At 44.8% G+C, this 27,444-nt stretch overlaps 1 protein-coding gene across 6 annotated transcripts in view; it reads right to left on the bottom strand.

Annotated features, from left to right (window-relative positions):
- Positions 1-15,702, bottom strand: part of ARHGEF7 (Rho guanine nucleotide exchange factor 7) — a 190,833-nt gene extending 175,131 nt beyond the window's left edge. For 2 of the 6 annotated variants that reach the window (XM_058438073.1, XM_058438075.1), the window contains exon 1: positions 14,759-15,007. In XM_058438073.1, the coding sequence (XP_058294056.1) occupies positions 14,759-14,923 (165 nt within the window). In that variant the 5' untranslated portion in view covers positions 14,924-15,007. Of the gene's footprint in view, positions 1-14,758 lie in introns of all 6 variants that reach the window. The other 4 variants (XM_032151319.2, XM_058438074.1, XM_032151317.2 and 1 more) reach the window with 4 other exon arrangements.
- Between the last annotated feature and the right edge of the window lie 11,742 nt (positions 15,703-27,444).

The following is a 27,444-nucleotide window of genomic DNA, read 5'->3' as shown; positions in this document are numbered from 1 at the left end:
CAGGGTAAAGACTGTCATACGCCGTATTGAGGTATCACTGACATACAATAAACTGCTCATATGTAAACTGTGCACTTTGATAAGTTTTGACATAGTGCAACCTGATGGAAATGTCACAAGAGGCAAGGTAATGACTCTGCCCCTCACGCAGAGGTCTCCTTGATACTCCACAATCACTTTCTCCTACCCCAGCTATTGTCCCCAAGTGAGCACTGATTTACTTTCTGTCACTAGAAATCTTCTATAAATGGAATCATACATTAAGTACTTTCTTGTCTGGCTTCTTTTATTCAGCATAATTTTGAGAATCATCCATGTCATGGAATATTTCTTTTTATTGCTGAGCCATGTTCCATTACAGGAATATACCACAATCTGTTTATCTATTCACCAACTGTACAACATCTGCATTATTTCCAGTTTGTGGCTATTAAAAATACAGCTGCTATGAACACTTGTGTGCAAGGCGTGGTATGGCCATATCGTTTCCATTTTCTTGGGCAGACATCTCGAAGTAGAATAGCTGAAACATTTGGTAGATGTATGTTTACTCTTTTAAGAAACTGATGAACTGTTTTCTGAAGCAGTTGTACAATTTTACCTTCCCACTGTCAGTGCATGAGAGTGCTGGTTCCCTCACATACACGCCAACACTTGGGAGGATCACTCTGTTAGATTTCAGCCATGATGACAGGTGTGTAGTGGTATCTATCTCCTTGCAGGTTTCATTTCCACTTCCCTAATGACTGATAATGTTGAGCTTCTTTTTGAGTGCTTATTTGCCATCTGTACATATTTTGTGGTGAAATGTCTATTCAAATCATTTGCCCATTTTTAAAATTACTAAGTTTTGAGAGTTCTTTATATATTCTAGCTACAAATCCTTAAACAGACATGTGATTTGCAAATATTTTCTTCCAATATATAGACTGTCTTTTCATTCTCTTAACAGTGTCTTTCAAATAATAGAAGTTCTTTTTGTTTTAAGTCCAATTTGTCCACTCTTTCTTGTATGGAATTCTTTCTTCTATGGATCATGTTTGTGGTGTCATATATAAAAATTATTTGCCTAGTGCAAAGTCACAAATGTTTTCTCTTATATTTTCTTCTAGGATTTTTTTAGTTTTAGGCTTTACATTTAGATCTATGATTCATTTTTAGTTAATTTTTGTATACTAAGAGGTATAGATCAAAGTTCATCTTTACAAATATGGGTATCTACTTGCTCCAGTATCATTTATTGACAAGAGTGTCCTTTGGACAGCCAAGTGTCTTGGTGCCTTTGTTGAAAATCAGTTGTCTATGTCTTTAAGGATCTAATTCTACCTCTGTTCTGTTCTGTTGATCTATTTCTCTATCTTTATTGCAACGTCATGCTGACTCCATTACCGTTCCAAAACCCTGGAAACCAAGTCCTCCAACTTTCTTCTTCCATTTCAAAGTTGTTTCTAGGCCCTTTGCCTTTCATAGACACTTTAGAATCATTTATCAATTTCTATCGAAAAAATTCTGGGATTTTTGTTGTGATTCTGTTGAATCTACAGACCAACATGAATAGAACAGCTTAATAGCAAGACTTCTGACCCAGAATGTTATGTATAGCCCCCTTTATCTAGATCTTTAATTTCACTCAGCAATATATGTTGCTGAGCGTGTACATGTTTTTCTTATCTTTTGTCAGATTTATCCCTAAGCATTTGTCTTTGCTTTCATTTCTTTTTATTATTGTACTTTAAGTTTTAGGGTACATCTGCACAATGTGCAGGTTTGTTACATATGTATCCATGTGCCATGTTGGTGTGCTGCACCCATTAACTCGTCTTTCTTTCATTTCTTTGCTATTGTAAATGGTATTTTAAATTTCAATTTCTGATCATTTGTTGCTAATATATAGAAATACAACTGATTATGTATATTAACCCTTCAACCTTGCTAAATTGACTTACTAGTTTTTTGTTTGTTTGTTTGTTTGAGACAGAGTCTCGCTCTGTCACCCGGGCTGGAGTGCAGTGGCACAATCTTGGCTCACTGCAACCTCCAACTCCCAGGTTCAGGCGATTCTCCTACCTCAGCCTCCTGAATAGCTGAGATTACAGGTGTGAGCCACCATATCCAGCTGACTTACTAGTTCTAGTAGCTATGTTGTAGATCCTATCAAATTTTCTACACAGACAATCATATAGTCTACACATAAAGACAGCTTTACTTCTTCCTTTTCGATCTGGATGGCTTTGGTTTCTTTTTCTTGCTTGATTGTACTGGCTGAGACCTCCAGTGTAAGGCTGAACAGAAGTACTAAGAGGGAACACCCTTGTCCTGTTCCTGATCTTAGGGGGAAAGCTTTTAGTCTTTCACCATTGAGTCTCACATAGGCTGTAGGTTTTCATGGATGCCCCTTAGCATGTTGAGGAAGTTTCCTTCTATTCCTAGATCACTGGGAGTGTTTATCAAGAGTTTACGTTGGATTGGATTGGATTGAATGCTTTTTCTGCCATCCATTGAGATAATCCTCTGGATTTTTCTTTTTTAGTTTGTTAATATCATGAATTGTATTGATTGATTTTTATTTCCTAGGATAAATGTTTCTAGGTTATATTTTACCTTTTACATGTAATGCTGAAATTGATTTGCTAAATTTTTTTGAAGGTTTACATCTATGTTCATAGGGGTTATTGGCCTATAGTCTTTTCTTATAATGTTTTTGTCAGTTTTGTTATCAGGATAATGCTTACCACTTAGAATGGGTTGGGAAGTACAACCTCATTATTAATCTTTCTTTTCTTCCTTCCTTCTTCTTTTTTTTTTTCTGAGACAGAGTCTCACTCTGGCACCCAGGCTGAAGTGTAGTGGTGTGATCATGGCTCACTGCAACCTCAACCTCCCAGGCTCAGGTGATCCTCCCACCTCAGCCTCCTAAGTAGCTGGGACCACAGGCACATCCAGCTAATTTTTAAAATTTTTTGTAGTGATTGTGGGGGGATCTCACTATGTTGCTCAGGCTGGTCTCAAACTCCTGACCTCAAGCAATCCTCCCTCCTAAAATGTTGGGATTACAGATGTGAGCCACTGCACCTGGCCCAATTTTAATTTCCTAGAAGAGCTTGTGTAAAATTACTTTTTTTTTTTCTTAAAAGCTTGGTAGAATTTACCAGTGAAACTATATGGCCTGGAATTTTCTTTATGAGAAGAATTTTATCTACAAATTTATTTCTGTAATAGATGTAGGGTTATTAAGGTTATCAATTTCTTCTTTAGTGAGCTTCGTGTCTTCCAAGAAAGTTATCCGTTTCACCTAAGTTGTAGAAATTGTTGGCATAACAATGTTTTAATATCCACTTATTATCTTTCGATATCTGTAAGATCCGTGGTGATTCCTTACATTGGTAATTTCTGTCTTTTCCCCATTTTTCCTAATCAGTCCACAACAGGTTTATCAATTTTATTGATTCTTCTCAAATAACCAGCTTTCAGTTTTGTTTGTTCTCGCTAGTAATTTTCTAATCTCCATTCTGTTCTTTATTATTCTCTTTCTCCTACTACTTAATTTGAGTTTAATTTGCCCTTATTTTTCTAGTTTCTTAAGGTGGAAGCTCCATTACAGGCAACAAAAGATTTAACTATGTGCAGGGTGACTGGTGTCTCGCTCCCAGAATTTCATTTGAGCAATTCATAAACAGTGTGCTTATGACTCCAGGTTATTTGTTTGAAGAGGCAACCTTAGATAGCTGACGTTGCAATTACTCAGATTCAATCTAGGGAAATGTGCTTGGTCAGAAGTGCCATAAATGAACTTTTATTTTTCTCCATTTGTCATCAATTGATAAAGTCTGAAAGACATTCCATTCTAGTCTGTTATCATGGAAAATTATGGCTTCTAGGGCACTTTCTGGAATTTTAACCTTTGTCACAAGTCACAAGAATTTGGCCATATTCTATTTAGTTAAAGCCTTTTTTTTTTCTTTTGAGACAGAGTCTCGCTCAGCTGCCCAGGCTGGAGGGCAGTGGCATGATCTCGGCTCACTGCAACCACTCTCCCGGATTCAGGCGATTCTCCTGTCTCAGCCTCCCAAATAGCTGGGATTACAGGCACCCGCCATCATGCCCAGCTAATTTTTGTATTTTAGAAGAGATGGGGTTTCATCATGTTGGCCAGGCTGGTCTTCAGCTCCTGACCTCAGGTGATCTGCCTACCTCGGCCTCCCAAAGTGCTAGGATTATAGGCGTGAGCCACCGCACCCAGCCTTAAAGCCTATTTTCAAAAGAAACAAAAATCCTTAACAAATACGGACGACTATAACCAGAAAATGTGTTTCCACCAGAAGAAATCTGTCACCAGCACCAGTGCTTTATGAGATCAATGAGACAAACCCAGGTCTTAAGGCACTTTCCTAAGCACCCCAGAGGAAGCCTCAATGACACTGCTCAAGGTAAACAGAGGCCTGACCGATTCCACACGGGCAGGTGAGGCTCTCCCTCTTCCTGAGGAGCCAAACAGACATAGTCAGAACCAGGAATATCCTCTGCATCTCCCAATTTCCTATCAAAATCACTGTAGCATTCTTCCTTAAAGTGAATGACAAAGCCACAATCTTTTGACATGTGTTCAGAAAGCAAAAGGCTTTTTCAGAAAATCTGTATTCCTAACAAAAGACATCTGAAAAATCTGCTAACTACAAATGGGCACTTAAAAGTCCCTTATGGACTTAAGCTACTTTAAGGACAGGACATTGGTGAAACAGTATCCTGGCATAGGAAATTAGTAGTGAGACACTCAGAATTGAGGGAGAAAAGCCATCACTGGCCATAATATTTACAAATAATCAAAGCCGGACCACTTTAAAGGCGTTGCTAACAGATCACATTGTCAGAACAAGGCTTCACGGCAAGAGAACATGCAAATCCAAACACACTTGGAGCTGTGGATGCCCATTTTAGACAAAAGCAATTTAATATAAACTGGATGAGGCTTACGTTTCTTTTATATACACTTTTTGGGATTCTGAATTATATATAGCTTCTATAGAGAAAAGATAGGATGACCACCAGCCCCTTAAAAAAAAAAATGCTCCAAGTATAATAATAAAGTTATGCACAAAATACCAAGCAACAAGAAAAAAGAACATTTCAAATAACCAGCTTTCAGTTTGGTTTTCTCTAGTAATTTTAAAGTACTCAGGAGATATGAAACCCAGGGCGTAGGACATGGATATTCATTCATATATTCTCACTCTCTCTCTTTCTCTCATAATGGAAAGATTCCAGGTCCAAAGCAGTACAGTAAAATTATTTCAGCCTCACTTCTCTTGAAAAAAAATCCCTCCAAAACAGCCAGGAGAACAAGAAACACATGCATCATCTTCAATAAAACTAGAAGACACCTGGCCGGGCACACTGGCTCACACCTGTAATCCCAGCACTTTGGGAGGCCGAGGCAGGCAGATCACTTGAGGTTAGGAGTTTGAGACCAGCCTGGCCAACATGGTGAAACCCTGTCTCTACTAAAAATACAAAAATTAGCCGGGCGTGGTGGTGCACACCTGTAGCCTCAGCTACTCGAGAGGCGGGGGCAAGAGAATCACTTGAACCTGGGAGGCGGCCGTTGCAGTGAGCCGAGATCGCGCCATTGGACTCCAGCTTGGGTGACAGAGTGAGATTCTATCTAAAAAACGAAACAAAACAAAACAAAAAAACTAGAAGACACCCATCCCCAGGCCACCCTTACGAAGGCAGGGAGCAGACAGAGGATGGGTGGGGCTTCAGCAGAGACTAGGAAGGTCCCATCCCAGTAGCCAGTGGCAAGTGCACCCTGCCAGGTGGTAGACAAGCCACCTGTCTGAGAGTCAGACGCAGGCCTAGGGGCCCCAGCCCCATCACAGCTGGCCACCCCTCTTGCCATCCTTGCAGGGGTCTGAGGCTTATTCTCTGGGGAAAAGCGAACCAAAGAGGCCAGAACATGGAGAGGGCCAGCATGGACAGGAGCCAAGGTGAGGATGGACACTGCTCTGATAGGCAGCAGATGGAGGCGTCTCTGGAGAGACTCACAGCTGCTGGAGAAGAGACCAACAGGTCCAGACTCCGGGCATCGCCAGGCTGCCCCACGGTGAGACCTGCGTGTCCCTGAGCCCCAGCAGTCACACAGGACTTCCTGGTCATTTTGAGGGCCTCACGCTTGAAAGATCACATGATGTTTGTGTAAATCTCCAACATGGAAGAAAAAACTGCACAAGAGGACTCAGAGGAAACAGAGACAGTGAATGCAGGGAAGGAACCACCCTTCAAGGAAACTGTAATGAATGTTCACGGGAAGAGAGGAATCATCCCAGAAACAGGAAGGGACTGACTGAAAGGGAAGAAACGGAGAGAAACCAGATAACAAAAGAACTTTTAGAAATTAAAAAACAAATAGCCAAAGTAGGTCAAAATAAACAATGTTAGTAGAAAAGTTGGGAGATCAAGTCAAGGAAATGTCTTTTAAAAGGAGAAGAAAGATACAAGCGGAAAGGTCAGCAAATGAGACTCAACCCAGGAGGCCTGGCGGCCGCAGGGGCAGGGGACGGGGCCGGGGGCGCAGCCCACCAGCCAAGGACGGCCAGTTACCAGGTGCTCTGGAGCTCCGTTTCCTGATCTGAAAATGAGGGCGATCCTGTCACCGCCTCCCTTATAGGGTGGTGAGGAGGGTTAGATCCATTATTATGGGCAAAGTCCTTAGAACAGTGCCTGGCATACAGTATGCACTCAATAGATATTATCTCTGATTAGTCTTAATAAGATTTCTAAAAAATGAGAATAGAGAAAATACTGGAGAGGAAATTATCAAGGAAATAAAGGATACAGAGGGTATTTTAAACAAAGGTACAAGCACTCCTGTGATTGGGATGGAATGTATTTACACATATCAGCACGTCCCTAGTTAAGAATGGCATGGGCATGTGTGTATGTATGTGATTTGTTATCTATGGCCATGGTAAACCTCAGTGGCTGGCTCGAGTCAGCCTGGTCTGGGCCTGCTGGTGCAGCTGTGCCTGCTCTGGGCAGGGCAGGCAGCTTGCTGACCCTGGCTGGGCTCTCTTCAATGTTTGAAGTTGGCTGGCTACAGATAGGTCTGGGATGGCCTAGGCAGGGACAACTGAGTTCTCCTCCATGTGATCACACACCACCAGCACCCAAGCCCTGGGGTCTCCTCGGGGGTAGACACAGGGCCTGAGAGAGTGCAGAAAAGTGCAAGCCTTTCCAAGGCCTGGGCTACGAAGTGATACTGGTCACTTCTGCCACAGTGCATTGGCCAAAACAAGTCACAGCTCAGATTCAAGAAGTGAGGAGGCAGACTCCTACCTCTTGATGGAAGCGCTACAAGGTCACTTTGCCAGGGGCATGGGAGGGTTGGAGAACTGGGGCCACTTCTATCGTCTACTCCAACCCTTCTTCACTCTGCTTTGTGTCCTGGGAGGCTGACCTCTATACATAGTATCCCAGGGCCGCCTCCCAGCACAGGCCTTGGAGCCATTCGCTTAGACTACAGTGTGAACGGTTCTCCCAAGACTGAGCAGTACACAGCTTACACAACCACATGCAGGTGCCCTCAGTGAAGTCATCTGCAAAAGGAGTCATCTGGGCTGGATGACTCTACATTCCTTCATCCTGAGAACTCACAAATACTTTATACCCAAGATCCTAGCATTTCTCTTCTGACCTGCCTGAAGAGGTGGTATGGCTGGCATCCATGCGTGCGCTTCCGTGTGTGTGATGTGGGTCACTAGCACGCACACAATAGGAACCTGGTAAAAGGGATGATTAAATGAATTCACATACATGTGTTTGAAATACACTGTGCACACATTCCATTTCAGTTCCCCCCACCCCCTCGCCTTGAGACCCCAGCAGACATGACACCATCCTGCAAAAACAGGGTTGAGAACTGCCAGTCTGGTGCATCAAACCTTAAAAGTTCAAAGCTAAAGTTAGAAATATAAAAACATCAATAGATTAATTCTCCTAACCTAACTTGACAGAACTGATAAAGGAAGGAGAAGTCAGAAGCTGTACCCGGGAAGCAGTGGGCCCAGGGGCAGCCCCAAAGCCCTCTCTCTGCAGACACCAGGTGGGGCAGACTGGCCCTCACTTCCCATCTCTGACTCCCGGCCCTGCTGATGCATGAAACTTTATATAAGCGAAATCTGAGTCCACCCGCTCAGCCCTCCCGCTCCCCAACCAGCAGCTGTGTGCACTCAGCAGCTGCGCCCAGATCTGGCGCTGACCAGAGGGCCCTGGAAGCCACGTTCAGCGGGCCCACCAACCCAGACAATGGTGGTCTGTCCAGAGTGGGATGCAGAGGCTGCCAGCCCCTGAAAGTTGCAAGAGTCTGCCCTGTTGTGAGAATTAACCAGTGTTCCTGGATTTGGGTGGCTCTGAGGTTCAAATCTTGGCTTAGAGTCTTCTGGACACAATGGGGAAGGTTTTCAGTGTCAATCAACAAAACAGTAACTACTGCGTACTGAGGAATTACTTTGTGCCCAGCACATCTACTCATTTACCCTGGTAATGACCTCACTGCCCCCACCAGTGGATATCATTCATCTCATTTTTAGGAGGAAGAAACTAGGACTCCAAGAGGTTAGACAGGTGCCGGAAGTCACAGAGCAAATGGCTGCAGGAACAAAGCCAGGTGTGCCTGACTCTGAAGCACACAGAGGACCGGGTCTCCCAGTGTCTCCAGGCGGGGACCCGCGGGTTCGGGGGATGCCAGTCCTCCTGGCTCCCAGCGATGCACGTGGTAGAGCTGCGTGCCCAGAGGGATGATGTGCCTCTGCCACCTCCCTCGTGCAGTGAGAGACGCGTGGGCGTCAAGCCCACACAAGACTCCAATCCAAACGGCTAAAATCCACCCTACACAAGAACAAACAGCTCTGCCCCCACTCACCTCACAGCCCCCATCACCTCCACTTTTTACATTTTAGAGTGATCAGTGTCCTCTAAAGGGAGAGAGATGTTCGCGTGTACATAGTACTTGAATTTTAAAGTGTGTGTGGTGTAGACGCACACACTGTGAAATCTGGGACTAAGCGGAAATCTGGTAAGCCCTGCAGAGTAGCGAAGCCCAGGAACTACAGTGAGTTATCGGATGCACAGGAACACTGAACTCACGTTCTGCGGCCGGGGAGAAAGGCCCAGACACAGCCTTCTGCAGGAGCTTCTGCAGGTTCCCCCAGGGCAAGGGGCTATACCCTGGGTGCCTTTGGGGTCATGTCCACTGAAGGGCAGAGCTGCTTCCAGATGTCCCGAGAAGCAGGACACCAGCAGCGGCTCCAGGCACTCCTGAGGGCTCCCACTCTGCCCCTGTGGCCGGTGACCTGAGCCACCCCCTCCAGTCCTCACTTTTGTCCTGCCTGGGTGCTCAGTTACACTGCTGCCTCTGTCTCATTTCCTGATCTGGTTTGTAAATTTCTGAAGGCAGTGGTTGCCAATCTTCCCCTAAGTTCAGTATAGGTGGCAGAAGCAGTCTTGTTTTCCATGGGAAAGGTCACAGTCTTGAGCTGGAATCTTCCGCCTCCGAGTGCAGCCAGATGACCTGGGGCAAAGCTAACTGCCAGACCTCAGGGTCCTCATCTGCAGTATGGGTACTGCAAGGGACAGCGCCTGCAAACGAGAGGAGCATGCTGTCTGCCACGCTGGGCAGACATCTTATTCTCTTTTAAGAAGATGTATAGAAAGGCAGGCAGTGCTTAAAGAAAAGAGGCGAGCAGGCACATTCTGGAGTGACTTCTATTAATAGAATGAGGGCCGGGTCCTGAGACGGCATCCTTTGGACTGGGCTTGGAGAGTTCACCGAGCAGCTGCCCCTGAGAAAGTGGAACGCCACATATGCCAGCACTCCTTCCCCCACTCCCTCAACCCCAGTCAGACGTGTCCGTGTGCATGTCTGTGTACACGCATGTGTCTGTGTGTGCGTGTGCGTGTATTTACATGCATGTTTACGTATGTGCATGTTTGTGCACGTATGCGTGTGTGTGCACGTGCATGTGCAAGTGTGCATGTATGCGTGTGTGTATGCTTATGTGTGTGTGCACTCCTGTCTGTGTGATGCCAACATAAACACTAGTTTCTACTCTGGTTCTCAGGAAATCTCTTCAGGCGCTCCTGATTTAAATTGAATTTCAGTTTGTTTGCTTTCTTTTTAGTGAGCTAGCAAATGCAGTTCCAGCTACCTTCTTCCCTAGGCCTAAAACCCAAACAAGAATCACATTGGTTCAGGGTTGAGACAGGACTATAAAGTCACATGCTTCAAAAGGAAATGTTTACTATTGCAAAATTCACTATTCTGAAACCATATTCAGAGTAGTTTAGTTAGAAGCAACTTGATATAACCAATCATTCAGTTTGCAGGGTTTAAAGAACTCTCCTTAAAAACACAGTCTGGAGATACCATATTATAACTTTTCTCTATAAGTGACTTAGCCAATCAACAAGTCTTTCCGACGGCTACAGGTCAAAGGCCGGAGTGAGAACATTACCCTACCACCACATGTGGTCACTCACCACGTTCTTTTTAGGGCCAAAGGACCTAAGAAAAGGCACATTTCTAGCAGGTGAGCACTTCTGCTTCTCGCCACACCAGCCCCTAACCAACCCCAGACCCCTAAGACTGAGCAGAAAGGGAGTCTCCAGTTCACCTGGAAAAAAGTATCTTCTTTTTCCTATGCGACGTCAGATTGGCTGACTTTCTGCAAGCCTGTGGAAAACCACGTAGGGCTGCCAGGTTACAGTTTGGGAAATGCAAACCATATTCTTACCCACACGTCAGGAAGGTCTTGGGTCTGACCTGCTCAAATGCTGGTCTTCTTAGCTCCTTGATTCTTTTGCTCCTTCTCATCCGTATCTGACATTACGACTCTTGACTTCCTTCTGCCTCATGCTGTTCTTGTCTTTCGAGTTATGTTTTCTGTACTAGAACCCCCAAGACTCTATTATGTAGGTTTTGTAATCTCCCCTAGCACCTGGCATTGTGCAATCAGATCAATAGCTAATAAACTGATCTGGTTCAAACGTAGAAACAACCTGTCATGAGCTGAACTGTGCTCCTCCAGCATTCGTATTTGAAGTCCTAACCCCCAGTATCTCAGGATGGGGCCTTATTCAGAAATGAAGTCAATGCAGATGTAATCGGTTAAGATGAGGCCATACTGGGGTAGGGTGCCCCTAATGCAATTCCACTGATGTCCTGCTAAAAAGGAGGAATTTGGACACAAAGAAGAAACCACAGCACGGACGTCATGTGAAGATTGGACTTGTGTTGCCACAAGCCAGGAACTACCAGAGCCTGAGAGTGGCCTGGGACAGACCCCTCCTTGGAGCCTTCTGAGGGCATGAGGCCCTGCAGGTACCTTGATCCCAGACTTTGGACCTCCAGAGCTGAGAGACAAATGCCTCCACATCCAGCACTAAGACCAGAAGCAGCGTCTGACTTTCAATTATGTTCCACAAACACCTAAACAGGGTCTCTCGGGAGCACATCACATGGATTACACAGGAAGGTTCTCTGTGTTCTGTTCTCCTGGGACACCCAGAGAAAGAACCAAGTTCCTTGAGTTTTTCATAGTGAGTTAAGAGACTTCATTTGTTGCATTCACAAGTGAAATTAAAAGAGCATTTCATGATTTCCATGATTTTAATGCATTGTATTAGTCTTAACAGAAATTTTCCATCCTCTAAAATTCATCTATCTTGATTTCACCTCCTTTGACTAAATACCCTAGGGATGTTTAAAGTGAATTTGTGAGAAAAAGGCTACCAGGGCTCCCTAGACGTCATGACCTCAGAGAGCGTCTGCTCACGGGAGGAGCGTGGGAAGCCGAAGATGTGGGCAGCCCAGCCAAACATCCTGACCCCTCCTGGAGAAAACCAAAGTGCAGGATCTCCAGATACAGAGAAGGGGAAAACTTTTTAATCCCATTTTCGTCTCCCCTATAGCAGAAAACATCCGTCCAGTATAATGAAAAGCGTCTCTTTTCTGAACTGTTCATGTAAAGTTTATAATTCCATCTTCTCACTGTCTAACCTTCCACCTTAAAAGCAAAGCGGGAACCTGGGTGGAAAGTTTCCTTTAAATGAGCAGAAGAATCTGACACTCCGTGAACGTCCTCTCTGCTCCCTCCACCCTCTTCCTAACTCTGAAACAGAACAAATGAGCATAATGGAAGAAACACATTAGGGCATGGTTTCTTAATAAAAGACATATGGGAAGCCCGAGGCACCCAGCCATGTTTCTTAGTTCTGCCCTCATCCCCAGCCTCATGGCCCATGCCAGGTTGTGAGCCTGCAGAGGCGAAGGTTGCAGGCCACTTGCCCTCCGCTCACTGGCTGTCAGGGCACTCCTGCAGCAGAGGTCAAGTGAAGCCCCTGTCATGTCCACATGAACATTCAGTTAAGTTTCCAAATGCTTCCTTTTAAGGAAAAAACATCCTCAGACTCACATTCCCACATTTAAGTAAAAGTTATTCAGCATGTGTGCTTTGTGGCATAGATTATCTGGTAAGCATGAAAACACCAAAAACCCAGATAACTGGCTGGGCGTGGTGGCTCACACCTGTAATCCCGGCACTTTGGGAGGCCGAGATGGGACAATCCCTTGAGGCCAGGAGTTCAAGACCAGCCTGGCCAACAGAGCAAGAACCCACCTCTATGAAAGAAGGAAGGAAGGAGAAAGAAAGAGAGAGAGAGAGAAAAAGAAAGAAAGAAAGAAAAGAAAGGAAAGAAGGAAGGAAGGAAGGAAGGAAGGAAGAAAGGAAGGAAGGAAGGAAGGAACCCAGATAACTCTGCCTAGGAAATGGAAAAAGCTCATGAAACTTCTGAAACACAGGGATCTCAGAGGCAGAAAACGGCTAATATTTTACTCCAAAAACCTACCTTTGAACTCCAGAGAACCAGTAACTGTGTCTACAGTATGCTGCCTTGACATTAAACTTTCATTGCAACACAGTCAGTTTAACACAAACCAACTGGAGCTCAGGGGGAATCAAAAACAGCTCTGACCTAAGAAATTTCCAAATGACTGTAGTTTTAGAATATGTTGAGTTGTTTCAACTTGGCTTCTGCAAGCTCAACATTTTATTCGTTCTTCTCTTTGTTGTTTTAGAGATGAAATGAATGCTACTGTTTTCTAGGAAAATCTTTCTATAATTTAAAAGAAAATGATTATTGAAGTCGACCAATCAATATTAATACAGTTAATATGCCAAACAACATATTCTTTGATGGCGACATGTTTTTATCAATACAGCATATGACATTTCTTAAAGCTTTGCTCTTAGAGATGGAACAGAATTTTATTTAAGCCTATTTTGGTGAACTTTGCATGCATTTCAACACTTCTCAACATCTGTCTTTTATTACCAGAGGTACCAGTATCCAAACAGCAAAGTATTTTGAATGCCTTGAAAGTCAGATCCTGCTCCTTAGTCCTCCTGTCTTAAATCATAATTTCACTGTGACATCAGGTTCATTTTTAAGGAACATTTTTATTTCATGGACAGGCAGGCAGCCATTCACTCTAATATGCAGATTCTGTTTTCATAAAGATGTTCCAAGTAAGAAAAATACCTAAAACTGGAATGCAAGCCAAATTCATATTAAATAAAATGTTTTCTGACCTCATTTAAAATGTAGCAAGAGAACATGTACATGTGTATGAATAAAATTAAACATTTTACTTTTTCAAGTCACTTACGTGGCATTTTATTTACAAGTTGTTGTCATCCTGTATGGGGGCCAATACACCCCACTTAAAAACTGAAATTCTTCTTAATTATGGTACACTTCAATTTCTATATTTAACACCTTTTAAATAACTGTTGATCTTAACGCTATATATTGGCCACCCTCACCCCCACCCCACCCCTCGAAGAAACACCCTGGGAATAAGATTTTAGTATTCTGAGCTACAGGGAGATATCGTTTTTAGAAGCTCTCCTGTCTCCTCGGCCCTGCTGGCCGGCTTGTGGGCGATGAAAACAAACTTTAATCACTTCCAGAGATTCGGGTCAGGGTTCACACGCTCCAGCCTGGGAACCACCAGCCGGAAGGGAGAAGGAGTGTCTGCAGGACTAAAGGTTCTGTTCAGAACGAGGGAGGGACCTGAGAACGAAATCTAGAATTTTAAACAAGCCTTGAAGAGTGCCAGGACTTAGACCCTGTGTCTGCCGTCCTCTCGGCTCGGATAGGTGGGGAATTTTCTTGAGGGAAAGTAGTAGATCATTTCACAGCGCAGCCCTCAGCTACAGATGCGTGCATCTTTAAAAATACAGAGCAACCGGTCGATTAACCCGGGAGGCGAAACTCACGCAACGCCACCGGCAAGAACTGTCCACACAAAGCCAGCGGAGTGAGCCGCACGGCGTCGGAACGCGGTTTCCGATCCGGCTGCTGCCAGGGAGCGGGGCCGGCCCCCACGCGGAGGGGCAACTCAGCGTTCGGGCGGCGCAGAAGCCCCGTCTCCTCGCTGCGGTGCACTCTCCTTCCAGGGGACCCCCGCCGCCCGCGCCGCCCCTCCCCCCGACCCCCTCCCCGGCCCCCTCCCCCTGCCCCGCACACAATGGCGCCCCCCGAGCTCCCGCCACGGTCCTGGCGCCGGCCGCGCCGCCGCTTCGCGCACAAAGGAGGGCGCACGGGTTCCCCGAGCGCGGCCGGCCTCAGGTGCTCCGCGCGCATCCCGGGCCGCAGCGGGCCGGACCGGGGGGCGCGGGCGGGGGCGCGGGCCGGGACTTACTTTCTCGATGGTCCCGGGGAGCAGGCGCTCCAGCAGCCTGCAGAGGACCACCCCATCCTTCAGCGACGCCTGCAGAAAGCCCTCCGGGTCCGAGATGGTTTTTTTGGGCGACTCCAGCACCCCCAGAGTGATGAGCCACGTAACGGTCTGCTCGGCGGAATTCATCGCTGCGGCCCGGGAGGCAGGCGGGGAGGGGCGCGCGCCTTCACCTCGGAGTGGCGGCCCGGCCCGCGGCCCCCACCGCCCCCGCTGCCGCCGCCTCCTCGCCCATGGAGCGGCCGGCGCCGGCGATTGGCTCGGCGCGGCCCAGCAGGTCCAGCCCGGCCCGCTTCTCCGTGCGCCCCGGCCCGCTGTCAGGCGCCTTCTCAGGAGCGGCTCGGGAACCTGCGGGCGCCCGCCGCCGCCCCCGCCGCCGCCCCCCGGCCTCGGCCGCCGTCGCCCAATGACATCACCGCCAGGAGAAGAAAGACGCGGCCGTCCGCCCGGCCCGCGCCCGGCCCGCGCCGCCCCGCGCCCTGCGCAGCCTCCGCTCCAGGCCGTGCGCGGGGCGGCGGCGGCGGCTGGGAGCGGGCGGGGAAGGGAAAGGGGAAGGGGAGCGCGGAGCGGATGGGGAGGGAGCCGGGGGACCCGGGGGTGGGGGCGGGCGCGCACCTGCGCTCACCTGCCCCGGGCCCGCCGTGCGCCCCGCGCCCCTGACCGGGGCACTCGGAGCCCTTTGTTTATGTTTTGAATTCGTGAGCGTTGAAATGATGAAGTACTTCCCAGAATGCTCTTTTTATTTTTGCCAGTTTTATTTCAAGGTGGTGGGGAGAGGCTGAAAACGAGACGTTTGTTTCCCTTTGCTACCTTGCAAGCCGGTCATTACGGAACACAAATGATGGTTCCATCTGAAGCCATATGGGTGTGAATCGGGAGGAACCGACTCTCCCGAGCGCGGCGCCGACCTCACCGGCAGGGCAGGGGCCTGCGTGACTCCGCTCTAGACGGACGGTGACGCCTCAGACCCTGCCGGGGGAAGGTCAAGGAAACGGCGTGGCCTGAAGTGGGGCTGTGCGGAGGGCCGGGCCGGGCCGGGCGCCAGGCTGCGTCTCGGGGACGCCGAAGATCTGGGCTGTGAACGCAGCAGGCCGAACCTGGAGAGCCCAGACGGCAAGTGTCGCGTCATGCGCGAGCTTCCTCGAACAACTGATGACACGAACACATTGACATGCGAGGAAGAAATGGAGCCTCTTCTTAAAAGGACACGGGTCTCCACTGCCTCCACTGTCCCTGGGCGCTCCCCCAGTTTGCTCGCTGTGACCCGCGGGCAGTTTAACAAGCAAAGCACTTACTCTATGCCAGGCACATACATTAATCCATTCAATGACAAAAGCTAGAAAGCATATAAAGCTTCCAAAAATAATCAGAGGCTTAAGTCGTCTCCCTCTGCCTTCTGCCGGTGGATTTCTCTTGCAATCACTAATTGCGTTTATTTCTAGCCTTGAGTTAAGTGGTTAAAATTTTCTTTGCAAATACAAAAAATATTCAAATGGCAGTGTGAATTCTGGATTACGAGGACAATGTGCTCAGTGATAACAGCGACTGGTTAGGAACCCTCACAAAGTGCTGTCTGCTGCCTCGCCTCCCATCATGGTCCCCTTTTACTGATCAGATGCCGAACAAGTGGCAGAGATAAGACCCAAAGCTCGGCTCCTACCCGGAAAGGCATACCTAACCCGTTTCCTACTGCTGCCCTATAAGCTTTCTAGGAAACAGGAGGGCAATTAACAGCTACATCAAGGCTTGTACCCAGTGTCTTCATGGAAGGAAAGATGTCAACCCGGGGGGTGGTTGTACACCGAGTCTTCTGTTCACTTTCTTTACTGCTGAATTAGAGAAATAATTTAAGGCAGTCCTTACCATTTCGAATCCCACTAAATTCGGTTTGGTACTTACAAGGTGGTAGACTTGAGTAAGATTCAAATAGACTCAATTAAATGGTCCTATAGAAAGCCAACTCTAGGGAGCGGCCTTAGGAGACCAGTGAAGCAGAGAGTCAATTCTTGTCGGACTGGAGACCCACGGTCCAGGTATTACAACTCGTCTTTTCTTGGTGGGGAGAAGCCCAGACTTTTAAACACTTTGTGGTTACTAGTTGCGTTCTTTTATGTTGGGTATTTATTAATTTCAGAAAAAGGGTTTACTTGGAAGGGATTTTATAAAGTAACGTTGCTCAAAGCTACATATTTTTAGGTGCTTAATTGAGTTATTTTAGTATCCAAAGTGGGCATTTTGGTTAAACCTTCCTTAGCACTTTTCCAGGTTCCTATTACAGAGGCCACGCGGAGTGCAATCTGGCGCCCATCACTTCTGGGCTATTGGGTTAGCTCGAGTTAAGGCTATTGTCTAAGGAGAAGTTTAGCCCTTTCTGTGGCTCTCCTCTGGACTTGCCTCAAGAGGTGGAGAACGGCTTTCCACGCAAGCCTGTGGCTTCGCTTCCTTCGTTTCTAATGAGAGGATGTCAGCCTCACACCCAGCTTGGCTGCTTGCTAGTGCCTGGTAGGCGCCTTCCACATCACTGTTAGGAGTTCACCCACAAACCCGACTGCAAACCAGTTTCCACCCAAAGCTCAGCTGAACCCTGCCAACTCAGCGTGTGTGGGGTCACTATAAAAATGCCAAAATCTAAAAAATAAGGCAAAATCCACTCCAAACTTAAGCTGGACAAGCAGATGACCATTTATCTAGAGTGGGTAGTAATCACTCCCTGTAGAACTAGCTTTATCCAACTGGACCCCGTCTAGATTGGAGAATGCACTGCGAAGTGGCTCTATGCAGCTCATTGTGTCTGCTGTGTGTTACTGTATGAAACAAGGTCCTATTCATTTGGGATAAATATCAAATGCTAAAATTAAAAGATGCAAGGCAGGAAACATTACTTTATCAACACATATGGCTGAAGGAGTATGCAGGATCAGAAAGCGTTTGACCAGTATAGTAAATTATGAAACATGATGCCAACAAGACGCTTATCCTGGTTGGGTTTCGCCTAGAAGCAGATCCTGAGCCAACAAATTGGGTGCAAGTAGCTTGCTAGGGAGTGACCCCAGGAAGGACAGTGAGGAAGGGGAGTGAAGCAGGTAAGGGAGTCAAGGGGTGAAAATGAGCACTAGGGATCTGTTCCCCTAGGAGGCCCTTGAGAAACAAGTGGAACAAGTCTCAGCACCTTCTGGCCAGAGGGCAGGAAGGCTGACTTTACCCATGGACTCTGGATTGAGGGCTCCCCCAGCAGTGACTTCTGATTCAGCAGAGCCCAGCGTATTTTTGGGGGACAATTCAACTGCGGGCATTAGCGTTATTTCATAAGCCAGCGCTTCCACCGCACCTGCTCCACATGCCAGTTCTGCCCACATGACAGGCACAGTCACTGTGATAGTGGAGAACGGGCGTGGGAGATTGCCACTCATGGCACATCAACAATGGCATCTGTGACAGTGAGTTTTATGTGTCAACTTGACGAGGCTACAGGGTGCCCAGATATTTGGTTAAATATTATTCTGGGTGTGTCTGTGAAAGGGGGTTTTGGAATGTAATGAACATTTGAGTAAAGTAGATGGCCCTCCCCAATGTGGTGAGCTTTATCTAATCAGTTGACGACCTGAATAGAAAAAAAGACTGACCTTCCCCAGGTAAGGGAGGATTTTCTCTGGTTCTTCAGCCTGTGGGCCCCCTGCAGAGCAGATGTGCCCACCTCCATAGTCACATGAGCTACTTCCCTGTAATAAATCTCTCTCCCCTCCCTCTCTCTCCCTTTGTCCCAATTGATCAGTTGGTCAATAGAAAGAGATTCTATTGGTCTGTTTCTCTGGAGAACGCTGACTGACACAGTGTCCTAAGGCCGTGCCGTCTGGCTGGGGAGAGATGTGTCTTGGGATTCTCCCCCTGGGCATCTGCTTTCCAAAGTCCCCTCTGATACCATCTGCCTTGGTCTGTCCCCTCCTGCCCCGGAAAGCAGACCCTGAGCCAGGGCTTCAGTGCAGGCTGCCTCTTTGGGAAGTGACCATGAAAAGCACGAGGGAGAAAGTGGGAAGATGGGACAGGGAAGGGGAGAAGCTAAACACAAGGCTGCCTTGATGGCAGGTTATTGCTACGGGCACCTGGGCTGCAGTCCCACTGGGGCCTGTGCATTTCTGGGAGCTGCCATAACAAAGTCTCACAAGCTGGGCAGCTCAAATAAAAAGAAATATATTCTCTCCCATTTCCGAAGTTCGGAAGTCTGAGGTGAAGGTGTGGGCAGAATTGGTTCTTTCTGGGGCCCAGAGGGAGAATCTGCTGCAGGTTTCTCTCCCAGCTTCTGTGGGTGGCCAGCCATCCAAGGGAACCTCCTTGGACTGGGTATAAATCGCCCTAATCTCTGCCTCTGTGTTCACATGGCCTTCTCTCCCTTTCTGTGTCAGTGTCTGAATTTTTCTCTTCTTATAAGCATGCTAGTCACTGGATGAAGACCCACCCACTCTGATCTGGGATGGCCTCATCTTGACTTGATTGTATCTGTGAAGAACCTATTTCTAAATAAGGTTGCATTCACAGGTACTTGGAGTTAGGATTTCAACATATCTTTTGGTGGACAATTTAACTCACAATAGTGCCCTTTGAGAAATCAGGACCCTGCACCAGAAATATTACATGAGAGGAAGGGGAAGTGGAACTTCCTATCACATCACTCAGAAGGCACGTGGTGTCCTGGGATCTCTGTGGTGCTAGGATCGATTGGTGCGTTCTGGTGTTACTATCCAGATCCATCCATTATGATTCCACCCATCATCATCTATTTGCTTCAGCAATGATTCGTAATTCCTACTAGATTCAATGTTTCATTCAGAATTGCCATATCTTGATCATCCTTCAGTTATATTTCAGCTAGAATTCTGCAAGAGGTACTGTTCTTTATCAGCTATATGTATATTCTGAAATGTAGTTCCTACAGGAAAGGCAAGATAAATGCTCACTCATTTTCCATTGTTTACCACTTTTCAGCATCACAAGTTGGTGCTCCAGCATCCTGCAGAGGAGACCAGTGATTTTTCTGAATACCATTATGAATTCACAGACTTTGAAAAACACATTTGATGCATTTCAATTTCTCATTTCCCTCTTCTTAATTTCTCTTTTTGGAATTCTTGGGAGACCTTTCTCCTTGAGTCTCTCCCACTTCTGAATATCTGAGCAGAGGTAATGACAGCTTTTGTTGCAGACTATCTTTTCAAAAGTCTTTTAAAGCAAACAGGCTTGGAAAGTAGATATATTGTTCCCCTTTTGGGCAGAGGACAAATTTGCTTGCCAACCAGTAGATTAAAAAAATGTCTCTCTCTGGGAGAGTTTGAGCAGGTTTGCTTGCAGTGCCTTTAAAGACTAGAGTTGCCCAAGCTTGAAGTCCCTTAGCTGTGACACAAGCCCACTATGCCTGCAGCCTTCCCCTGGGCCACCTCTGCATGGCCTCATGGGACTCAGAAGCAAGGAGCCTGTTATGAACCTGAAGCCTGTGCTGCCTGCTCAGCCAGGGCTCATATGGTCCTTTGTTTCTGACCCAGGAGTCTCGTGTCTTCTTCCAGCATCCATGAAACTGTGGCTGACTGCGTTAGTTTGTGAGGAGGGTAAAATCTCAGATCCATTCTAGTTCTTCACAGTGCCTTTATTCATTTCTCAAGATGAATGCTCAATTACCCTTTTCCTTCTAAATATAACTTTCACTGTGTCCCATGAGTTTTATTAGAAAGTACATTCTTTTCCATTGCTTCCAGGGGGATTTATAAGTTCCCTTTCAATTTCCTCTTTGGCCAAATCCTTTCAATTTTTTTAATAGATAAATAATGGATGTACATATTTGGGGGTTACATGTGATAATTTAATACATTCAGATAAAGATTCATTGTAAAGATCAAGTCAGTGTAATTGAGATATCCATAACCTTAAATATTTGTCTTTCCTTTATACTAGAAACATTTGAATTATTCTCTCCTAGCTATTTTGAAATATGTAATAGATTATTGTAAATTATAGTCACTCTACTGATCTATCAAACACTAGGTCTTCTTTCTCCTATCGAACTATATTTTGGTATGCATTAAGCAACCTGTCTTCATCCCTCGCTCCCCTCCACCCTTCCTGTCCTCTGCTAACCACCAGTCTACTCTCTTTCTCCATGAGATCCACTTTTCTAGTTCTCACATATAAGTGAGAACGTGCCATATTTGTCTTTTTGTGCCTGGCCTATTTTACTTAACAAAACGACCTCTAGTTTAATCCATGTTACTACAAAAAAATTCATTCTTTTGTATGGATGAACAAAATTTCATAGTTTATATATACCACTTTTAAAAAATTTCATTCATCTGTGTTTTGTTTTGTTTTGTTTTGTGACAAAGTCTCACTCTGTTGCCTAGGCTGGAGTACAGTGGTGTGATTGCAGCTCACTGCAGCCTTGACGCCCTTGGCTCAAGTGATCTTACCACCTTAGCCTCCCAAGTAGCTGGGAGTACAGAAATGTGCCACCATGCCTGGCTAATTTTTTTGTATTTTTTGTAGAGATGGGTTTTTGCCATGTTGCCCAGGCTGGTCTTGAACTCCTGGCCTCAAGCAATCTGCCCACCTTGGCCTCCCAAAGTGTTGGGATTACAGGTGTAAGCCACCGCACCCAGTCTTATTCATCTGTTGATAGACATTTAAGTTGATTCCATTACCTTGGCTATTGTGAACAGTGCTACAATAAACATGGAAGTGCAGACATCTCTTTGATATATTGATTTCCTTTCTTTTGTTTTTTTTGTTTTGTTTTGCTTTGTTTTGAGGCAGAGTCTCGCTCTGTCACCCAGACTGGAGTGCAGTGGTCTGATCTCAGCTCACATTTTCTTTAACCAGGCTACCACTGATGGACATTTATGTTGATTCCATGTCTTTGCTCTTGTGAATAGTGCTGCAGTGAACATGCACGTGTATGTGTCTTTGTGGGAGAACGATTTATATTCCTTTGGGTATATACCCAATAAAGGCATTGCTACGTCAAATGGTACTTCTATGTTAAATTCTTTGAGAAACCACCAAACTGCTTTCCACAATGATTTAACTAATTTGCATTCCCACCAGCAATGTGTAAGTGCTCCCTTTTCTCTACAACCTTGCCAGCATCTGTTATTTTCTGATTTTTTAATAATAGCCATTCTGAATGGTGTGAGATGATATTTCATTGTGATTTTAATTTGCATTTCTCTAATGATTAATGATGTTGAGCATTTGTTTTGTATCCTTGTTGGCCGCGTGTATGTCTTCTTTTGAAAAATGTCTGTTTACATCCTTTGCCCATTTTTTAACGGGGTTTTTTTTGCTTATTAGTTTGTTTAAGTGCCTTGTAGATTCTGGATATTAGACCTTTGTCGAATGCATAGTTTGCAATTTTTTTTTCCCATTCTGTAGGTTGTCTGTTTACTCTGTTGAGAGTTCCTTTTGCTGTGCAGAAGCTCTTTAGTTTAATTAGGTCCTATTTGTCAATTTTTGTTTTTTTGCAATGTTTTTGGCATATTCATCATGAAATCTTTGGCAGGGCTATGTCCAGAAGGGTATTTGCTAGGTTATCTTCCAGGGTTTTTAGTTTTAGGTTTTACATTTAAATCTTTAATTCATCTTGAGTTGATTTTTGTATATGGTGTAAGGAAGGGTTCTAGTTTTTATATTTTGCATATGACTAGCCATTTATTGAATAGGGAGTCCCTTCCCCATTGCTTGTTTTTGTTGACTTTGTTGAAGATAAGATGGTTTTAGGTGTGTGGTGTTATTTCTGGGCTCTCTATTCTGTTCCATTAGTCCAGGTAACTGTTTTTGTACAGTACCATGCTGTTTTGGTTACTGTAGCCTTGTAGTAGAGTTTGAAGTCAGGTACAGTGATTCCTCCAGCTTTGTTCTTTATGCTTAGGATTTCCTTGGCTACTTGAGCCATTTTTTTGATACATATGAATTTTAAAATAGTTTTTCTTTTTTTCTGTGAAGAATATCATTGGTAGTTTGATAGCAATGGCATTGAATCTATAAATTGCTTTTGGCAGTATAGCCATTTTAACAATATTGATTCTTCCTGCCCATGAGCATGGAATGTTTTTCCATTTGGGTCATCTCTGATTTCTTTCAGTAATGTTTTATAATTCTCATTGAAAAGATCTTTCACCTCCCTGGTTAGTTGTATTCCTAAGTATTTTATTCTTTTTGTGGCTATTGTGAGTGGGATTGCATTTGCTTTTGTTTTTCCTTTTTTTTTTTTTTCTTTTTTGAGACAGGGTTTCACTCTGTCACCCAGGCTGGAGTGCAGTGGTGTGATCATGGTTTACTGCAGCCTCAACCTCCTGGGCTCAAGCAGTTCTCCCATTTCAGCCTCTCATGTAGCTAGGACTACAGACACAAGCCACCACACTCAGCTAATTTTTAATTTTGTAGAGATAGGGTCTCCCTCTGTTGCCCAGGTTGGTCTTGAATTCCTGGGCTCAAGCAATCCTCCTACCTTGTCCTCCCAGAGTGATGGGATTACAGGCATGAGCCACCACGCCTGGCCAGATCGTGTTCTTGATTTGGCTCTCAGCTCGGACATTGTTTGTGAATAGAAATGCTACTGATTTTTGTACATTGATTTTATATCCTGAAACTTTGCTGAAATTGTGTAGCAGATCTAGGAACTTTTGGGCAGAGACTATGGATTTTCTAGGTATATAATCATATTTTCTGCAAACAGAGAGAGTTTGATTTACTCTCTTCCTGTTTGCATGCCTTTTATTTCTTTCTCTTGCCTGACTCCTCTGGCTAGGACTTCCAGTACTATGTTGAATAGGAATGGTGAAAGTGGGCATCCTTGTCTTGTTCTGTTTCTCAAAGGAAATACTTCAAGCTTTTGCCCAGTAAGTATGATATTGGCTGTGGGTTTGTCATAGATGGCTCTTATTCTTTTGAGGTATGTTCCTTCAATGCCTAGTTTGTAGAGGGTTTTTAACATGGAGGGATGTTGAATTTTATCAAAAGCCTTTTCTGTTTCTATTGAGATGACCAGGTGGTTTTGTTTTTGGCTTTTTTTATAAATAAAAATAAAATCACTTTTATTGATTTGCATATGTTGAACCAACCTTACATTCCAGTGATAAAACCTACTTGATTGGGTTGGATTAGCTTTTCGATATACTGCTGGATTTGGTTTGACAGGATTTTGTTGAAAAGTTCTGCATCCGTGTTCATCAATGATATTGGCCTGAAGTTTTCTTTTTTGTCGTGTCTCTGCCAGGTTTTTATATCAGGATGACACTGGGCTTGTAGAATGAGTTAAGGAGGAATCCCTCCTCCTCAATTTTTTGGAATAGTTGCAGTGGAATGGTACCAGTTCTTCTTTATACATCTGGTAGAATTTGACTGTGCATCCATCTGGTCCTGGGCTTTTCCTGGTTGGTGGCCTTTTTAATATTGATTTAGTAAGAACTCATTATTGGTCTGTTTAAGGATTGAGTTTCTTCTGGCTCAATCTTAGAAGGTTGTATGTTTCCAGCAATGTATACATTTCTTTTAGATTTTCTAGCTTGTGTGCATAGAGGTGTTCATTGTAGTCTCTGAGGGGGTTTTGTATTTACGTGAGTTTAGTGGCAATGTCCACTTTGTCATTTCTCATTGTGTTTATTTGGATCTTCTTTATCCTTTTATTTATTAGTCTAGCTAGCAGTCTGTTAGTCTTATTTATTATTTCAAAAAACCAGTTCATGGATTCATTGATCTTTACTATGGTTTTTCGCACCTTGATTTATTTCAGTTCAGCTCTGATTTTGCCTCTTCCTTGTCTTCTGCTAGCTTTGGGGTTGATTTGTTCTTGTTTCTTTAGTTTCTCTAGGTGTGATGTTAGGTTGTTAATTTGAGGTCTTTCTAATTTTTTGAGGTAGATGTTTAATGCTGTTGACTTCCCCCTTAACAATGTATTAGCTGTGTCCCAGATATTCTGGTATGTTGTATCTTTGTTCTAATCAGTTTCAAATAATTTCTTGATTTCTGCCTTAATTTCATTGTTTACCCAAAAGTCATTCAGGGCAGGTTGTTTAATTTCCATGTAATTATAGGAGTTTGAGTAATGTTCTTAGAATTGATTTCTGTTTCTATTTTTATTGCACTGTGGTCCAAGAGTGTGTTTGATATAATTTCAGTTTTTTAAAAATTTCTGAGGATTGTTCTATGGCCAATTGTGTGGCTGATTTTAGAGTATGTGTTATGTGCAGATGAGAAGAATGTATATTCTGCTGTTTTGGTGTGGAGAGTTCAGTAGATATCTATTAGGTCTATTTGGTCAAATGTCAAGTTCAGGTCCCATATGTCTTTGTCAATTTTCCCCCTCAGTGATCTGTCTAATACTGTCAGTGGGGTGTTGAAGTCTCCCATTATTATTGCGTGGTCATCTAAGTCTCTTCATAGGTCTGTAAAAACTTGCTTCATCAATCTGAGTCTTCCTATGTTGGGTGCATATATATTTAGGATAGTCTTCCTGTTGAATTGAATCCTTTGCCATTGTCTAATGCCTCTGTTTGTCTTTGTTGACCATTGTTGGTTGAAAATTTGTTTTGTCTGAAATTAGAATTGTAACTCCTGATTTTTTTCTGTTTTCCATTTGCTCACTAGATTTTTCTCCATCCCTTTACTTTGAGCCTATGGGTGTCATTGCAAGTGAGATAGGTCTCTTGTAGACAGCATATAGTTGGGTCTTGCTTGTTTATTCAACTTGCCACTCTGTGCCTTTTAATTGGGGCATTTAGTCCATTTACTTTCAAGATTAAATATTAATATGTGCAGGTTTGATCCTGTCATCATGTTGTTAGCTGGTTATTATGCAGACTTGATTGTGTGGTTGCTTTATGTCAATAGTCTATGTACTTAAGTCAGTTTTCATGGTGGCAGGTAACAGTCTTCCCTTTCCACATTTAGCATTCCCTTAAGGACCTCTTATAAGGCAGGCGGCAAATTCCCCTAGCATTTGCTTGTCTGAAAAGGATGTTATTTGTCCTTTACTTATGAAGCTTAGTTTGGCTGGATATGAAATTCTCAGCTGGAATTTACATTCTTTAAGAATGCCGAATATAGGCCCCTAATCTCTTCTGGCTTATAAGGTTTCTACTGAAAGGTTTGCTGTTAGCCTGATGTGGTTCCCTTTGTAGGTGACCTGCCCCTTCTCTCTAGCTGCCTTTAATATTTTTTCTTTCATTTTGACCCTGGGGAATCTGATGACTATGTGTCTTGGGGATGGTCATTGATATCATTTAGATATTTGTCCCTGCTCAAATCTCATGTTAGGATATAATCCCCAGTGTTGGAGGTGGGGTCTGGTGGGAGGTGTTTGGATCATGGGAGTGGATCATTTTACTCACCATGAGTAAAAGGTGGATCATTTTACTCACCATGAGGTCTCCTCCTGAGACCTCCCTAGAAGCAGATGCCAATGTTATGCTCCCTGTACTACCTGCAGAAACATGAGCCAATTAGTCCTCTTTTCTTATCAATTATCCAGTCTCAGGTATTTCTTTATACCAATGCAAGAACAACCTAATACAGTCATCTTGTATACTATCTCACAGGGGTTGTCTGCATTTTCTGGATTTGAATGTTGGCCTCTCTAGCAAGGTTGGAAAAATTTTCATGGATGGCTGGGCGCAGTGGCTCACGCTTGTAATCCCAGCACTTTGGGAGGCCAAGGCGGGTGGATCATGGGGTCAGGAGATCGAGACCACGGTGAAACCCCATCTCTACTAAAAATACAAAAAAAATTAGCCGGGCGTGGTGGCGGGTGCCTGTAGTCCCAGTTACTTGGAGAGGCTGAGGCAGGAGAATGGCGTGAACCTGGGAGGCAGAGCTTGCAGTGAGCCGAGATCGCGCCACTGCACTCCAGCCTGGGCGACAGAGCGAGACTCCGTCTCAAAAAAAAAAAAAAAAAAAAATGTTCATGGATGGTATCCTCAAATAAGTTTTCCAAGTTGCTTGCTTTCTCTCCCTCTTTCACTGATGTCAATGAGTTGTAGATTTAGTCTCTTTCCATAATCCCATATTTCTTGAAGGTTTTGTTCATTCTTCTTTGTTTTGTTTTGTTTTTGTTGTTATTTTTGACTGACTGAGTTATTTCAGAGAACCAGTCTTTTAGATCTGAAATTTTTTCCTCAGCTTGGTCAATTCTGCTGTTAATACTTTACACTGTATTATAATTTTTTTATTTTTGAGACAAGGTCTTACTCTGTCACTCAGGCTGGAGTGCAGTGGTGTGATCTCAGCTCACTGCAACCTCCACCTCCCAGGCTCAAGTGATTTTCCTACCTCAGCCTCTTGAGTAGCTGGGGCTACAGGTGTGTGCTACCACACTTGGCTAATTTTTGTATTTTTTGTAGAGATGGGGTTTCTCCATATTGCCCAGGCTGGTCTGGAACTCCTGGGTTCAAGTGATCCACCTGTGCCAGCCTCCCAAACTGCTGGGATTATAGGTGTGAACTACCATGCCTGGCCTGTATTATGAATTTTTTTTTTTGAGATGGTGTCTTACTCTGTCGCCCAGGCTGGAGTTCAGTGGCACAGCCTCAGCTCACTGCAACCTCTGTCTCCTGGGTTCAAGTCATTCTCCCACCTCAGCCTCCTGAGTAGCTGGGACTACAGGCGTGCACCAT

Source organism: Hylobates moloch, unplaced genomic scaffold, assembly GCF_009828535.3.
Source record: "Hylobates moloch isolate HMO894 unplaced genomic scaffold, HMol_V3 SCAFFOLD_4, whole genome shotgun sequence".
In the NCBI taxonomy this organism is placed as follows: Eukaryota; Metazoa; Chordata; class Mammalia; order Primates; family Hylobatidae; genus Hylobates; species Hylobates moloch.
Note: the sequence above shows the minus strand (reverse complement) of the source record. Positions and strands in the feature narration are given on the sequence as shown.